Here is an 18509-nt window from a genome sequence, read left to right as displayed (position 1 = left end):
TGCTGCTCTGAAGATGGATACAACTTTATCAAGGAGTCAGCAAATACCTTCAGAATTACTTTTCACCATCTGGCTATTGAAAGTGTTCTGTTCTACCCACCACCAGGGTAAAAGAGAATACCTTTTCAGAATACTAGTGGGCTGATTCTTGGCATCTCTTATCTAAAAAAAAAAAAAAGTTAAATTGACAACTGCACATTTTGAATCCAGCTTCCTTTTTTATTCATGAAAATACACACTGCAAGTTACTTCCCCCCAATTACCCAGAGTCTGAATTTGTGTTAAATCTTCACAGACATGTGAATAGCTTCAGTTTGTTTTTTTGATTACAGTTGACTTTGTTTTCCATGTAAACATGAATTTTTATGACAAAAAAAATAAAAAGGGCAATTGAAGCAAAGAAAACCATAGTCAGAATCACTGGGCAAGTAATGTTACAGGCTTTGTAACTGCAGTGTTAACAACTGTTTTTAAAATACAGCCTTAGAGCAAAACTACATTCATTTATATTATCAACCTGTTTTCTTCCCCCAAACTAAGATTTTTTTCTTGCAAAGTAGTTATCATTCAGGTTCTGGTTAGTTTTTTAGTTTAGTTCTTTTTCTTTCTTTCTTTTTTATGAATTCTGTGAACTTTGGTTTTTACAGAACTAAACCATCCTAGTTGATGACACTGACATCTTTGTTACTTATTGTATACTTAGAAGTTCAAATTAGAAAGCTTTTGGATTCAGACTTTTCAGCTAATTGATGTTTATTGAATATTCATAGAATTTAGTATTGTTGAGGGTCTCGCATAAAGATTTTACAGGCTAAGATGTGGTCTCTTCCTGGGAGATGTTTCATCTTCCTTATCTTTTTCATCATCATCGGGAGGTTTCATTAAGCCAACAGTGCTGCTACCCTGCAGGCTACGTGTTCCATTAGCAGCAGCAGCAGAATGGGATATGGTGTATTTGTAGCCCCCTGAAGATGATCTTTTAGGAGGAGCTACCTTGTCTTCATTTTCCTTTGTTTTTTTAGTCTCCATAAATTTGAAACGATCTTGAAAATCGTCTTCCAGTGGTGGCATAGTTGCTTCTCCTTCCTCTGAATTTCCTTTAAGACACTTTTCTTCCTTCTTGTCCATGACTCTGGTACTCCTGCGAAGTATTTTACTATGCAAGATAGAATGTAAATTCTTCCGTATTTGATTCTGCCGGTCTTTTTCTTGTTCATATTTAATCTTCAATCCTTTGAATGTCTGGACATATTCAATCGATTCAAGTGCCTTATAAAACTTTTCAACTATATGTGTAATAAGAGATTTGATATTTTCCGCTCTTATGTATTCAAACAGCTCAATAACAGCTGAATTCAACATATTGTACCGAGTTCCATTACCCAGAAGAGCTTTGACAACTGGTTCAAAAAGATTTCCCTTGATGATGTAACAATTATAAAGTTCATCTTTAAGGCCAATCATCCTTCTCATAAAGCGGAGCGAACTCAAGACCAGGAAAGTGTGCTTTGAATTCATCAAGATCAAGACTCTTCTTAGCAAGTCTTTGCTCAAAATATAATTTTTTATGTAGTATGTGTGATGTTGCACACAAAATGTGAGCAGCTCTAAAATTAAAGAAAGCAGCTGTGCTGTTTGATAATTATTGAGGCAATGTGTGTTGTTTTCGTCAGACCCAACTTCACTATCCCCTTCACATAGATCTTCTGAAGTGGTGGCAAAAAGTGGTGCTATGAAGTTGTGTATACAATGCTTGTAGAAAAAATTTAGGAATTCACTTCTTTCACATTTAGTAGATGTTGCATGCATGTTTTCTGGATCAAGAAGAGTACGAAGAAGTCCCATTAAATGAACAGCACCTCCTAGCTCAGGATCAGTATCGCAGATCATTTGCTCAATGACTAAGTTAATGAAAAGGTTACCGTCTTCACTCTCCTGAGCTTCTTCCATGATAAATTCTCGAATCATGGATGGACTATACTCCACGAGATAAGTAAATATATCAGTAGCAGCTGACCTTATTTGCAAATTCTCCATGCTCATTACGATTTTAAGAACAGGAAGAATTCCCAATTCTGTCAGTGTTTTGAACAGAGCATCCTTCTTTGGAGGCTGTAATGTCTGAGAAAATGCACAGAATTCCTTGAAGAAAAGTAGCAATTCACGCCGTCTATCATCATCTATTGCCGCATTCTTTAACTGTGCAAAGACTTCAGACAAAAAGTTTTCGTCCTGCAACATGCTGACTATCTCAACCTTGTTGAGGAAAATAAAAGTTGTAAGACTCGAAAGAAAGTTCTCTTCATACATGGATGGTGCTGGCAAAAGTATGTCATAGATGTACTGTATCTTATATGTCTGATGTATTTTTTGCCTAAGTTCACCGTTTGTTATTGGTACAACTTCCTTGAACCTTGCATGTTGGGTCAAGAATTCCCTATGCCTTTTTGGCTGAGCCAAAGCAGGGTCATATTCAAGACATCCCACCACATCCATGATACACTCAGCAGAAAACATGATCTCAAACAGAGCTGTCTTGTTAAGGAATAAGATGCCTTTAATAATTGTATGCAAATGATGTAAGCCTGCAGTGTTCCCTAGGTCCTCACAAGTGTGGAACAGCTGCAGCAAATTTTTAATATAGTCGTCATTTTCTAAGATCAGAGCCAGTCTCTCCTTACGGATCGGTGAAGCGAGAACGGCGGTAATGAAGTCAGCAATCTCTTCAAGTTTACAGAGTTCACAGTTAGGCAGGTCAAACACATTATTGGTTTCCAGGACGTCATGCAGTTGTTCTTCTTTGGATTCCTCCAAGAGATCTTGTGTGATTTTGATGGATGGGTCTTTTCCCTGAATGTGGCAAATTTCTTCCCAGATCTTATGGCAACCCTCAGTGTCCTGGAAACTTAATGCCACACCATGGTTCTCTCCTTCAGACCAAATAATCAGGGTTTCCTGTTGTTTCTGATAGGGGGTATTTGAATTTATCTTTGATTCCAAGATTAGTGCGGCCTGGGAATCCGACCTAACGAGCAGGGACACACCCTGGAGGCGCTTCACGTAAGTAGAGGAGACGTGCCCGGTGCCGAGATCATCCCATTGTTGGTCCTCATTCAGTGAGTAGACTTTTACAAGATACCGTGTGTCGGCAATGGCGACCGCTGGCTTCCCGTCCCCAGTGTTGGTCTCGGTGTGGGGGGCCGCTGGGTCGCATGTGCCTGGAGTCGACTGTAGTTGTCGCTGTTGTGGCAGCGACCATTGCTCAGGTGGCGGGAGGGGAAAATTTCCGTGGAAGATGGCAGAGAAGTAGCGTTCAGGTGGACGCTGGTGGTTCCTGAGGTCCGCAGAGTTCCCTCGAGTCCCACTTCCTCTCACTTCCATCTTAGGTTTCCCTCTCTCCATTTTGCCGTCGCATATTCCTTCTTAACGTGGGTTTACGGAGTGAGCCCTTGGCTTGCTCCTGGTCGTCTGAGAAAGCCTCGACAACAGCAGGATTCTTATGATTGTCACAGGATTCTACCCAGCTGAACATTCTAAATGTGTTGAGGCATTGCGGCCAAGCTTACATGGAGGCTTAGTGATTAGAGCAAACCACTGTTCTTTCCATTAAAAAAATAATCCAAGGGACGCCTGGGTGGCTCAGTTGGTTGAGCAGCTGCCTTCGGCTCAGGTCATGATCCCAGCGTCATGGGATCGAGTCCCGCATCGGGCTCCTTGCTCCGCGGGGAGCCTGCTTCTCCCTCTCCCTCTGCTGCCACTCTGCCTGCCTGTGCGTGCTCGCGCTCTCGCTCTCTCTCTCTCTGGCAAATAAATAAAATATTTAAAAAAAAAATCCAAAAAACAACAACAAAAAAAACCCTTTTGTTCCCCAGAAGCATTTTCACTTAACAGTGTGTAGGAGACTTAGGACTTTAAACGAAAGAAAGCTGAATCACTTATGTCCTGACCAACTCAACACCGTATTTCCTAATCAACACCATGTTGAGACTTCTCCACCCACCCCCGACCCACTCATGCATCCCCCACCTTCAAAAGAAGCAGAAGCCAAGTGAAGTGTGCACTATTACTGACAATCAGAGATCTGTAGGTGGGCCTTCTCCAGAAAACCTGCCCTATGTATCTGCCACTCACTTAACCCACCCTTGGGGGAGGATCTTGTCCCCAGAAGGAGCTGGCAACTCTGATTCTGTTCAGCTGGGCCTGAAGTACCCTCATTTACCACAATGGGAAAACCTTTTTTCCAATCTATAACCACACTCCTCCTTCTTAGAGGAGTGGGCCAGAGAGAAACTGGGTTGAAATTAGCTAAGAGTATGTACTGCACATGGCAGATCAATTGTTTTATTTTTCTTGATCATTACAGTGATAGTAACAACCACAACTAAGTAATAATACTTGAGTACTTACTAGTATTAGAAAAAGGTAATAACATAATTGATCACATTAAATGCTTGACTACTTTTTATGTTCAAGACAATGTGACAATAACTTTTATATCTTTTTGTACTTAGTTTTCATGATAACCTAGTGATATAGCAATACTAAGGTTCCTTCTAAGATCAGGAAACAAACTTAGAGAAGTTAAATAAATTGCCAAAGGTCACACTCCTAGTAAGTAGAGGAACTCTGATTTGAACACATGTCTTTCTGATTCCAAAATTGGTTTTCTCAGCCATTGAACTATGCTAGCCCCTTCTTTTCTTGGCCTTCATTACATTTTATTTCACATTCCTTCCATCCATATAATTTGTAATCAACATAAAATTATCGAGAAGATGAAAGTCACGCACTTCCTTCTTTAGATCCACATCTGTGTATAGCCAACTGAAAAATAGAAGCTTGTATATGGCAACTTTGTTAAATATAATTTTAATAGTAACCAAGTTGATTTTTGATGTAGCAGCAAATTCTGCAGTTTTCTTTAAGAAAAAATTTTCCCCCAAACATTAACCCTGTTATTGCAAGGGAAAAACAGAAATGGGCCACGTCAAGCACATTTGGACTTGAAGAGCCTTGCTTCTAACTCATTTCACATAGCAGTGGAAATGTGTGACAATTCTCAAATAGAGCACAGAAAAACTCTTTCACATACCTCTTTTGCAATGTTGCCTCCAGGAGATTACAGTACAGGAATATTCCCTGGGACGCTACAGCTGGGGCACTTGGAGACCTGAATGGAAATGACAATCATTTCATGAGAAAACTCAAATCAATGCCAGGATACTGCTGGTTTAGAAACCTTTACAAATCACTAATAATACACATTCTTACACATAAGAATTAATAAATGACAAATACAAATACTGATATATGTACTTACTAGCTTAAAATTCCTGTCTTATTTCAGTGAGAGAATAGGCAAATTTGCAATAACAATAATGACATGCATGCTAATGGTCCAATTTTTTTTTTTCTCTGCTGTGGTTATATTAAAGTTTTTATCTGAATCAATTATAATACTGTCAATTGTCTGAATATGCCCTCAGGTTTCATTCTCTGAGAGGCATTCAGCACAAATCTGGGTGTTCTCACAATTTCATCACAGGGAGTTTCCTTTAGGCCAATTAAGGTCCCTTTATCTTAATTAGGTTAGCAAGAATCTCTTTGCAGTCAAAAAGAGTCTCAAGTCCAAATTTCTTGTTGCTATTTCTGTGGTAGATTCTCTCCGGCCCTGTCTTATTTGGTTTGGGAAGTAGAACAATGCCCTTTTTTGCTTCAGTAATTCTACCTCCCTAAGATTATGATTTTATTGTTGTGTTGTTCTTTTACAGAGAACATATAAATATGAATATATATGAATAACAAATGCCATGTTCTAGGAGCTCTGTAGTCCCTTTTATAGGTATCATTTATTTTTTATTTAATGCTCATACAATAATGGCCTGAGGAAGATATTATTACTTCCATATTAGAGAGGAAAAAAACTTGAAACTCCAAAACTGAATCATATGTTTGGTTTAAACCAACCTCTGTAATAAGTGATATTGCTAGGATTTGAAAGTAGGCCTATATTATTTCAACTCTCCACTTCCCTGCTCCCAATATGCAAAGCTTTCTCTTAGACTGTGCATAAATTGTTATAGCAGATGTTTATAACAATTGTGATTTTTTTTTATCCCAACTATCACTGTTATTTGATGTTTCTCTGTTTTATTTTGTGAAAGAAAATCACTGAGGCCAGTTCAGAATTAAAATAGATAGATTTAATGTTTAGACCCTGGATCCCTCTTCTGTTTTTGGATGCCTTTCTCTTTCATGATTCCTCCCCATGACCTGAGAGTAGTAAGAAGTAGTTCTTGAGGATTCTGCCCTGAAAATAGTTTTAGATAAGGAACTTATAATTCATTCATATTTTATGACTACTAAGAGCATAAGTTTTATATTTCTCAGAGTTATTTTAGAAAATGATAAAGGAATAAGTCTACATTTCTGAATTTTAAGGATAAGTAACTCAAGCCATATATATATATATGGCATATATATATGTATATATACATATATATATAAATATATCTCGCTTAGATATCTAAGTAGTCTATCCATAAGAGGAGAGAACATTTCACAGTGGGAACACAAGTGGGAAGAGCAAGGTGATTTTTAATTTTATGAAGTAGCATCAGAAATAGAATTATTCAAAAGTATCGCCTCTAAATTTTTCAACTTCAAAATCATTAGCAAAAAACACCCATGTATGTTCTGTACAAGCTCTCCAGGTAACTTATTTCATGGAATGTTGCCCTTTTTTGGCTACAATCACCACTAATTTGGAAATCTGAAATAATCTCCCCTGGCTTCTGCCTTTTCCCCCTACTAGTATATTGTCAGTACAATAGCTGAAGAGGACTCATTTAAAACACATTGTATTCTCCAACTCCTCTGCTCAAGATCAGTGTGTTTCTGCCTTAGAATGAAAGTCACGGTTCTAACTATGGTTTATGAGGCCTTGCCCCCTTGACCAATCTGAGGTCTTCCCTTATAGTCTCTGTCTCTCTTCTTTTGCTCCAACCACACTAGCCATCTTACTCTGTCAGAAGCACACCAGGCACACTCTTGCCTCAGGGCCTTTGTACCTGCCTTTCATCTGCCTGAAACACTAGTTTCCAGTATCTACATGGCTCAGAGCGTTACTTCATTAAACCATTTATTCAAAAGTCCTTTACTTCCAGTGAGACCATCCGTAAATACCTTTTTTAAAATCACAGAGATCTTCTACCCCAACCCATCCATCTGTTTTCTTTGATGTATCTTTTTTCCATATCACTTAGCATCATCTGAATATTTCATACTTCATTTGTTATGCTTTCTGCAACCAGACTATCAGTTGTTTGATGGCTCTGATTTATCAGCTCGTTTTTCTCACTGCTGTGTGCCTAGCACTCTCCATAAAACATGATATATAGTAGTTTCTCAACAATTATTTATTGAATAAATACAAAAATGAATACATATTTTTTCTAGGATGACTTCTAATAATCTACTTACTTATTCTTCACAAAATTATGAGCAACCCCTATGTATAGGCCCTATACCAAGCACTGGGGATAAAATAGTGAATTCGAAATTTATTTCCGGGTATCTTATGGAGCAAATAAATAGTTTCAAGAGGAGATATTTCTAATTTACAGGATACGTCTTGCATTTCCTCTGCTGCCCCACTCCCACTCTTCTTTTTTTAAAGATTTATTTATTTTTTTTAGAGAGAGAGAAGTGTGCACACACGCAATGGAGGGGAGCAGGGGCAGTAAGAGAGAGAGAGAGAGAGAATCTCAAGCAGAATCCCTGCTGAGCTCAGAGCATGACGCAAGGCTCGATCTCAAAACCCTGAGATCATGACCTGAACTGAAAGCAAGAGTCAGTCACTTAACCAACTGAGCCCCCCTAATCCCACTCTTTTGGATTGTTTTCTTCTTACTGATGGAGACCAGGGAAGCAATATTATCCTGTTTTAGGCTTTTAACTGTGTGAAAAACGTTTATTCCAGTGAGACCATCCTTAAGTACCTTCTTTAAAATTGCAGAGATCTTCTACCCCAACCCATCCATGAAATATTCATGTTCCGTCAAACTCTTCTTTCTAAATCTTGGGCTAAATCACAGCTTTTCCATCAACTCTCAGGTATTGAAAGAACCCTAATTTTCTAATATTAAAATTTCTAGTCCATTTCAAGCTTCTATCTAAGTCATGTCTTGTCCAAAACAAGTCCATGGCCAAGCCGAGGATCAAGAGATGGAGAAGTATGCCCCACCTAAGATGGGAACATCATAGCAAAATTACATAGCCAAGGATGTGGGGTGGGTGGAAGGAGGGTTGAATGCGGACATTAATGCAGTGTTGCACAAGCTTGACTATAACAGCTGTAACTCAGAACTTTTAAAGGGCAAAGAGGGATATATGGTCACCTTGTATAAAGAATGTTAGGATGTGTGGATATTTAAAACTTATTAGGGGCGCCTGAGAGGCCCAGTCATTTAAGTGTCCATATCCTGGATTTGGCTCAGGTCATGATCTCAGGGTCATGGGATCAAGCCCCTGTGGGGCTCCATGATCATTGGGGAGTCGGCTTCTTTCTCTTTCTGTCCCTCCCTGCACTCATGGTCTTTCTCTCTCTCTCTCTCTCTCAAATAAATAAATAAATCTTTAAAACCTTTTATTCTCAGCTGAAAACATCATCCTGTTATATGTGCATTGCAACAGTTCCAGCTACTATCTTTCCAGTGCTCAGAGGTAAGAACCACTTTAAGTGTTTTTTTGGATCCACAGGCAGTTTCTATTAGCACTAGCCAATTTTCTACTGAGTGCTTGGCTTCCTTGGAAGCTCCAAATCTTTTTGTCACATCACAAGGGATTAAAAGAGGAAGAAAAGAGGGGGTTGAGGGTAGCGTTGTTCTCTTGACCATAGGTACATTTTAGACTTTGACTTTCAGTGCCATGAAAGAGGTGAGCTCTTTTTCTTCTGTTCCAATAGTTTACTTCTCAACTTTTTGAGTTTTTTTTTTTAATGTACAATTCATAGATCCCCTCATTCTTTATCCTGATAGACCATATTATTTCCTGTTCCTACCTAGATCTCCACAAATAACACTAGCTGACTACTTACTAATTAGCTTACAACCATGTTATATAACTAATAGCAATGAGCATCATTTGGAGCTAAACACCGCTCAGTGTTTGCTTAGAGGCAGTAATCGCCTTCATTTCTCCAATGTAACACTAGTTTTATTTATATCGTAAAATCTAAATTTTCACTTTTTTAGGCAGTAGTTGATTTCAACTTAGTATCTTTGTTTTAATTCCATTAACATTTAAAGGAGTGCCTTGAATACATTTGATTTTTTGTTGATATAATTAGATTGAGTTAGAGACAGAAAAAAAGTATTTTCATGATAAGGGGAAATCTCAAACACCTTGGCTAGGATTGGTTTTGAATATATTACTACTTGAAGTGTGAAGATCTGGTTCATTCCTCCTAAAAAATAACCTTATGTGTTTTGTCACTGCTAGGTGATCTGCTACCACTTTCTTAGGTGGGAGAGCTGCCATGGCCATGTAGGAATTTATTTTTGAATGCTGACCTTATTCAGAAAAATATAAAACCTTTGTTTATAGTTATTTATTTATTTTTTTTTTAAATTTTTTTTTTTTTAAAGATTTTATTTATTTATTTGCCAGAGACAGAGGGAGAGAGAGCAAGCGAGCATAGGCAGACAAAGAGGCAGGCAGAGGCAGAGGGAGAAGCAGGCTCCTTGCCGAACAAGGAGCCCGATGTGGGACTTGATCCCAGGACCCTGGGATCATGACCTGAGCCGAAGGCAGCTGCTTAACCAACTGAGCCACCCAGGCGTCCCTGTTTATAGTTATTTAAAAGAATAATTTTTAAAATCTCCTAACTTACCACATTTCTTTATCAGATATATAAACAATATATACAGCATCACATAAAACAAACATAAAAGGTTGTTGTAATCCACATGTATTGCATAACTTAAGTACAATGACTGTATTGTTCCCCATGTCTCAAATGGCTCTTAGGATTATATCTTCCATGAAACAGGACCTTGTAAAGTGAAATTTGATAAGGTCCCATGTCTTGTGATCTCCTATATTTGTGTTTGTTTGTCTGTTTGATTGGTTGATTACTGAGGGTAGATACTTGTTGCCTACCCAGTAGGTGCCATTAGCATCTTTTCCCCAGGTTGTGACAACTCAAAATGTCTCCAGACTTTGCCCCTGGGGGCAGTCATCCTCAGTTGAGATCAACTACTAGTAAATATTTTCAGTTCTCATCATCTAGTAAGTGTTTAGAAATGCACAAAGTAGTTCAAAAAAGAAAAATTTTGCCATCCCCCTGTTTTCATGTCCGATGTAGTAAAACCAGCTTATTTGAACTTTTGTTATCCCAGATTTCTATTAGCCAGGATTTCTGCACATTTATAGTAGAATGGTGAATGACATTAATTATCAGACCTCTCCCCCAGATAACCATTACTTGAATCTGTTGTGTTAGTAGCCACCTTCTTTTTGTCTCTTTTGTTTTCACACTCCTCTCTGCAAGTCCAGGCCCTTTTAGCATCCTGCAAGGCCTCACCTCTTCACACCCATTGTGAGTACCTCTTCCCCACCCTGCACCGAGTATTTCTTTCTTATGTGAGGCTTCTGCTCTTGCTACTTCCACTGACTAAAACTCCATGCCACGTGTTTCCATGTCTACCTCATCATCATTCACATTGCCTCTCAAAAGCTATTCCCTCTGAAGGTCTTCTCTCCCCACACAATCTAAGACAGCACTCCCTTCTCTTCTCATGCTCTCTAGTATCACTCCATTTTAGCTTCTCAATAGAACTTTCCCAGTCTTATCACCAGATTTATCACAGAAGTTGTTTATTCTTATAGTCTTATTCTACTCCCACCCTACCAAAGGCAAAGATGGGTCCAGGCCAGTCTTCTTCTCCCCTAGGAGACAATAGGCATTCAGCAAATATTTAATAGATGAGTACTTGAAAGAATGTGTAAAGATCACTTTTTCTACATGCCAAAAAGACATGGATAACATTTGTGAGAAATCATCTCCTTAAGTGGACCTTCACTGAGATGTCATCGCCTGTCACTGGTCTGTGTTTTAACCCTGTTTGAAGTTCATAATCATTTCTCCCTCTTAACTACATTTGTTAGTCTAACTACCAACATTTTCTCCTCAACATTAAGGTTCCATCCCAATTATCTTTCAGCAAAAACTCTTATCTAGTACTTCACCAAGAAAATAGACACCAACTCAAGGCTCACCTTCCATTTTCAAGCAACTTTACTCATATGTTTAGCAATTTCTACCTCTCCCTCTTCCATCTCAGAAAAAGGAGTGAGCCTTCTCTTCTTCAAGAATCCCCCTGTATTCTGTGCTCTGCATATTGTGCCCTTTCTGGCCTCCCAAGACATCCTGTGCCATAAATCATTCTTTCTGTGACTTCAGTCTTTAAACTCTGCTTAGGAATCATTTTCTATTCCCCCTTCAATTAAATATGCTCTCGTTTCTTCTATCTTAAAACAGTCAAGCAGATTCTCAAAACAAGAATCACCTTCATAACTTGTATAATAACACTGGTAGTACCCTAAATTGAGAGTAAAAACGTTTATGTTCACTGCTGTATTCCCAAATTTTTATTAGAAGAGACTTCTATATAGAAGAATTCTATATAGAAGAGAGCCTGGTGTGTGGCAGGCATGCAGTATGAAGATTCATTCATTAACCAGCTTTTAACACTTGCCAGTGTTTGCTTTGCATAGCAGACACCATTCCAAGTGCTTCATAGGTGCTCTCACTTAATCCTCATTAATACTGGGATCATTATTAGTTTCACTTTACTGATGCAGAAATGGTATAGCAAAAATAAGTAACTTTATTGAAGGTCATAGAGGCCCTGCTCTCTTAATCTCTAGCCATGCTATCTCTCAATTATGAATAGTTGTACCTGTAGCAAGAGATGGATAGAAATTTATGTGTGTATCTTCATCTATGTCTATAGAAATGTGTGTGTGTGTGTGTGAGTCTCCATCTATATCTATCTGTATGAGACATGTATCTGTCTCTCCCCCTCTCTCTCGATCTCGACTAATGTTTAACTTTAGAGTGAAGGTACTGCATTATATAAAAATTAAGTCCCTTCTTTTATTAAAATCTGTTACTTTAGTATGTGGTTTCACTAGCCAGATTTTTTTGAGTTATGTATTTCCTATACTACTTTCTGCATGAAGATAATAAGGTTAACAAACTTACCAGAATTTCAACAGTAAGTAAACATTGAGTTTAGTTTTGTACCCTGAGAGACTCTAAAATCTGTGGTTTAAGTTCTTTCCTACACAGCATGTCACTATTCTCATTTCCTTTTCTTTAAATAGATCCTGAAACTACAGTGTATACCTACCTTACAAAATCACAAGTTTATGATCTTAAGCATTTGGGGACAAATATATGTCTCTGTATCTCCTTTGGTATCCCTCACCCCTCCCTTTTGCTCCATAATGGAAAGGATAGACAACAATTAGATATCATGTGCTTCTACTTCGTTATCTTAAGTATTTGCCTTAAAGTATTTGCCCCTCAAGTAGAAACATTCCTATTCTATTTGTGATTTTTTGCTCTAAATAGAGAAAAGCTAACTTGGAATTTAATTCTCCTGTTTTCTCACGCCTGTGATGTATTGCTTGAACTTGCCTTCAGCAATATCTTACCCTTTTCAATTTTTACATTTTTTTCCCTTTCCAAATATCTTTTTTTCCCCCTTTCAGTATTTCTTTCCATTCTGGACTCTTAAAAGATCTTTGTACACATAGGTTTTATAACCATTTGTCTCTCTTGTTTCAATAGGATTATTTTTTGGAATAATTGCATTATGGAGCCTGCCATTAATTTCCCAGGCTATATCTCATCTACTGAAATTGTGTATATAGAAGCCCTTTTAACATTTTCCATTTGAGATTATTTAATTGATACCTATCTCCTCTCTCCCATACACACAAGCACATGGCATCCACAGCTAGAATTGTACTACTTAAACTGGATTTTTTTTTAATGCTAAACAGCTATTTGTTTTGCTTTAATTCTAAAAGACCTGCAGGTAAGGAGCTTACTTCCATAAGTAATATTTTCTAGCATCATTCAACTTGTACCAATGGGACAATTTTTTTTTGCCTTTTCTCTCAAATAAGCCTTCGTGTTTTAATTTCTTCCTATTCTCTGTTCACTGCCAAAGACAGAGAATGGAGTTCATGTATGTTGAACTGTGTTCTTTCATCTGAAGTTAAGGCCAGTCTTCTTCAGGCCAAACATACCTGACTTTACCATGCATTTATGATATCTTTTGTAACCAATTGCTAATCTGACTTTTTTTGTTGTGTTCTCTCTCTTCAGAGCAACTAGCTGCAGTTGCATATCTCAAAGAGAAATATCATTCCAATATAGGACAATTCTAAATATTTTTTAGAAGTCCTCCATTATTCTAAAATTATACTTATTTAATTATCCAGTCTGCATGTCATGTGTACTTATGTTACCTTTAACAATATAAGCCTGTATTTCACTTTAATTCAACGATGGGAAAATGAGAGGAAGGGTGTGCTTATTTTTGCAATATTCTTGAAGTTGCTCTGGGCACATACTTATAGGAGTCTTTGCCATTTATTAAGAATAATCAGCAGAGAAAAGCAAAGAAAAATGATAAGGCATACCCATTCCCTAGGGCTCTAATGTTCAGGCTCCATTGGAGTCTCGAGGGTATTTTAACACCTAAGGCCTCCGACTATAAATCTGTCCCTCAGGTCTTTTCAGTTATTTCAGGGAAGTGTCAGTTGCTCACGGTACAAGAAGCAATTACCCCACGCAGAAAATAGTTCAAGGAAAGAAAGGAAGAAACCTACTTAGTGAAACATGGTACTGAGAAAAGAAAACTTAGGAAGAAAATAAAAGAGCATGTTAAAAAAAAAGTATAATGATATATATTTACTGTTTATCTTATAGTCACAAGAATAAATACATAGGGACATATAGCTATATATATAGGGATATATATATATATATATATACACATTTACATCCATATTTATATCTTTCCTATGTGTGCACACATATCCAGTCTGTAACCAAGAGGAAGCAGACCTGGTGGTTAAGAGCTCAAATGCAAAATTTGATACCTCAAGTTGAAACCGAGGCTCTGCCAGGCCCTAGCCATGTGACATGTACAGAATACCTACTAGTGTGGGCTTCAATTTGTGCATCTCTCAAGTGCAGCCATTACCTGCCTCCTTTGGCTGTTATGGGATTAGAAGTGGTAACTGACATAAGACACTTAGATAGTGCCTGGTGAAGTTATTATTTAAATATGGTAGTTCCTTTAAAAATCTTATAACTGAACAGAAACAAAAAAAAAAGTATTTTTTTTAAAAGATTTTATTTATTTGACAGAGAGAGATCACAAGTAGGCAGAAAGGCAGACAGAGAGAGAGAGGGGAGGAAGCAGGCTCCCTGTGGAGCAGAGAGCCCGACGCGGAGCTCGATCCTAGGACCCTGGGATCATGACCTGAGCCGAAGGCAGAGGCTTTAACCCACTGAGCCACCCAGGCGCCCCCCAAAAAAGTATTCTTTAACACATTTCACTATCTTCTAAGGGGGATGGGTCCAAGAAACTGAAAGGTTTTTGCTGCTATTGACCAAGTGTCTAGGTGGTAAATGCAAACTTATCACGACTTGGACACATTGCCATAGGCAAAGAGTGAGCTGTTTAGAGCCCTAAGGAAGGATCATAAGAGACATGAAGTCCCCCTCTCTACTTCCCTGGCCCCAGCACTGTCTGAGGTGAAGACAGCAAAGGAGAATCTCAAAGAGAGGGAGGAGGGCAGGATTGACTCCCTGTCTGGGAGACTTTGGAGGAGAGACTGTTCTAAGGCATATTTTGGAGTGAGAAGGTAAGTGCTGTGTAATAGAAGTCCTCCCCTCCAGCCAACATCCCTCCCCCCAGCCTCTAGGTAATCTTGCTCTTTCTCAATACCTTTGGTGGTAATTGGTTTTCTTCTGAAAATAGGTCAAGTTGCTCAGTTTCGCTTAACAGCTTGAGCCCAGGGCACAGTCAGTATGTGCAGTCAGTCTCACCTTTCCATGGGTTACTACTTGAAAACAAGGACTTTAAATTGCTGAGCACACTAATATGATGACACCCACTTCACTTAGAGGTAGGTACTCTACCCTGAGTTGTACAATTTTCTATAATGACATTTTGATCACCAAAGTCAAATTTCCCAAATCAAGTCTCTAGAGGAGACTTACAAAATTTCTAAATTTTCCTAGATTTTTCTAGCCTAGAGACAATTTATGTTTGAAGATATTTACACAATTCTTATAAACAAAAATAACATTCATCATCAAGGTTCTAATAGTTTTGCCAAATACATTTTCCCCTATGAATGTTAAAGAGCATAGCTCAGGAGCTAAGCAATCATGTCAGATTCAGAATATTCAGAGGATTAATTCTGGATTTATTTTGGATTGTCCGCATTTCACTTGGGTAAGTGACCTAATTCTTCTCTTTGTCTCAGTTTCTTTTTGATGGGATTGAAATGATAATAAGACTTCTCTTTTGAGACTGGACCTGGGAAAGGAAATTTAAAAAAATTTTTTTCACCAAAGCTCTACCATATAAGTGCTGAAAATATCAGAGAATGAATTTCATGCTTAACTAACAAAATTAATTGCATTAAGTGCTTAAATGCAAACCAACACACTGTCAAAGACTAGAGATTGAAAACTGAAAGTGATATTTATGAAACTTAAATGAAGTTATTTCAAGTGTCCAGTGAGTATTTACTGAGTGCCTCCCAAGAGCTAGGAAATTACCTGGGGACTAAAAGGCGAACGCTGAGATGGATGCTCACCTTTAGCTCCTCTTGAATTTTCAGCCTTAGAAAGGAGACATTTAAACACCTGTAATGCAGACACATCACAGGGCCACATGAAGCAGCCCAAACATATCAGGGAGTCTTTCCAGAGAAAATAATGATTAAGTTGTATCTTGAAGAAGAGTTAGGGTTACAGATGTGTGTATGGGAACATGGCAAGGTGGCAAGAGAAGGGACCACAGCTAGGACAAAAAGCTGGTCGTAGGTCATGAAAATCATGTATAGTGGGTAAGTCTTAAAAGATGAGCATGGCACTGTCCTATCTGTATCATGTGGAGAGTGGAGAAGAAAAGCAAATTAGGGACCCTAAAAAAGAACACTGCAGACATCTTAGTGAGAGACTGTTGTGATCTGGACTGCAATTTTAGCAGTGAGGGTAAGGAGAAGTTGATAAGTTCAAGAGACATTTATAGGTTTTAATTAACAGAACTTCCTGATTGATTAGAATGAGGGTGATCAGGGCAAGTGGAGACACAATGAAAAATAATTACCAACTTGGTGGATGGTGATGTCTTTCAATTAGAAAGAAGGATGGGTTTAGGGCAAAAGATTAGTATAGTTTGGATGAATTGAGGGTGGCATACTTACAAGACAGAACACTACAATAAGAGTGCTGTGGGGTGATAGGATGGTTATTTAATCTGCTTATTTTGCTTATGTGGATGTGACACAGTGGTGTTCTGCAGAGTGTTTGGAGGGACTTCAGAAATGATGAACTGAATATTTTCATGCCAGAGTTAACTGTTCCATCAGAAAAGCTCAAGGTAACTGTCAAGGCTAAAGAGAGAGGTGTCACTGCTTAGTTAACAAAGAATCACTGCAAAATTGGCAAGAGAGATTAATTTTGCCTCCTGTGCTTCCTTCTTCTTCTTGCAGCACCGCTTTACTTTCTTTTCCAGGTTTGCATCTGTTTGATTCTGGCCAAATTCTACCAATATCTAAAGAGAGAAAACTGTGCTTCCTAAGCTGCAAATGGCAGAGTTGAGAATTGCTGCTCTTTTTCTTCAGCGACCAGCATTTACTCCTGAGGCCAAGTTGAAAGTAGGTTTCACTTATTTGTGGAACATAAGGAATAGCATGGAGGACATTAGGAGAAGGAAGGATAAAATGAAGGGGGGAATCCGTGGGGGAGACAAATCATGAGAAACTGTGGACTCTGAGAAACAAACTGAGGGTTTTTAGAGGGGAGGAGGTGGGGGATTGTTGAGCCTGGTGATGGGTATTAAGGAGGACACATATTGCTTAGAGCAGAGGTTGTTATACACAAACAATGGATCATAGAACACTGCATCAAAAACTAATGCTGTACTGTATGGTGACTAGCATAACATAATAAAAAGAGAAAGAAAGGAAAGAAAGAAAGAAAGAAAGAAAGAAAGAAAGAAAGAAACAAAGAAACAAAGAAAGAAAGAAAAAAAGGAAACGGAAAGGAAAGGAAAGAAAAGAAAAGAAAAGAAAAGAAAAGAAAAGAAAAGAAAAGAAAAGAAATTAGACAACTCGGTGCCTGGTTGGCTCAGCGGGCTAAGTATCTGCCTTGCGCTCAGGTCATGATCCCAGGGTCCAGGGACAGAGCCTGGCATTGGGGGGTCCCTGCTCAGTGGGAGGCCTGTTTCCCCCTCTGCCTGCTGCTCCCCCTGCGTGCTTTGTTTCTCTCAAATAAATATATAAAATCTTTAAACAACAACAAAGGAAAGCAGGTAACTCATTGAAAAAAGGATAATATAGTCTCTGTTTTTTCTACACCCTTAAATTCTGGAAGTGTTTTCCCAGCTCTTCTACCTTTCCTTTCCTTAAAAGTTGCAAGAATGATATGTAGGACATAACCTGCTTTTTCTGAGTAGATTTAAAGTAACATGGTAATTGGTCTGCAGAGGTCTGGAATTTGGACTTCGTTAATCTGAGAAGGAGAGAACAGAAGTGATTATAGGCAAAAATGGGAAAATAATAAGCTAATTTTCAAGCTTCTCTGTGTGTGTGTACACATGTGCATGTGTGTTTATGTGTGTTTAGCTGCCTCGCTGGACTTTGTTTTGACCTCTTTCTCTGCAGGCATTTGCCTGGTACTCTACTGCTGACCCAGTGTCCTTCGCTAAACCCTTTTTTCTAGAAGTCCCCAAAACCCATTTTGCCATCAAAACCCATAGATACATATTTTTGGTATACAGTATATGCGAAACACTGTGGGGTGGGGGTCAGTGTGCAATGTTAAATGACCCTATGTACAGTCATTCAAAGAAAACTAGCAAACCTAAAAAATGTTCCACATTTTAAACTTCAAGGAAGTCTTCTACAATAAATCTCTCAGTTATTTTTAGAATGAAAATACCTAGAATGTGGATTGTTAACTCACCAAGTAGGGATGTGTGGCCTGGTTGTAGTGACCCCATTGATTTGAGTTCATTCCCAACTATGATTTTTGACGAATCTTTAGTCTCATGTGTCCAATTCTACTTTACCATTCTCTTATTTTGGGGATAGATATTTTTAGACTTGATATCCAGAAAGGCAGTTTTTTTTTCCTCTATTATATACAGACCTTCAAATATTGTTAACCCTATACCTCCAAGTAA

At 38.3% G+C, this 18509-nt stretch overlaps 1 protein-coding gene across 1 annotated transcript; it reads right to left on the bottom strand.

The window, feature by feature from the left end:
* Positions 1 to 211: 211 nt before the first annotated feature.
* On the bottom strand, positions 212 to 3462 carry PPP4R3C (protein phosphatase 4 regulatory subunit 3C). The gene has a single exon (XM_082715879.1). It carries the CDS (start codon positions 3400 to 3402, stop codon positions 805 to 807), a length of 2598 nt encoding a protein of 865 aa, XP_082572005.1. The 5' UTR covers positions 3403 to 3462; the 3' UTR covers positions 212 to 804.
* Between the last annotated feature and the right edge of the window lie 15047 nt (positions 3463 to 18509).

This window comes from Mustela nivalis (assembly GCF_964662115.1).
Source record: "Mustela nivalis genome assembly, chromosome: X".
Taxonomy (NCBI): domain Eukaryota; kingdom Metazoa; phylum Chordata; class Mammalia; order Carnivora; family Mustelidae; genus Mustela; species Mustela nivalis.
This window is presented reverse-complemented; position numbering and strand designations above follow the sequence as displayed.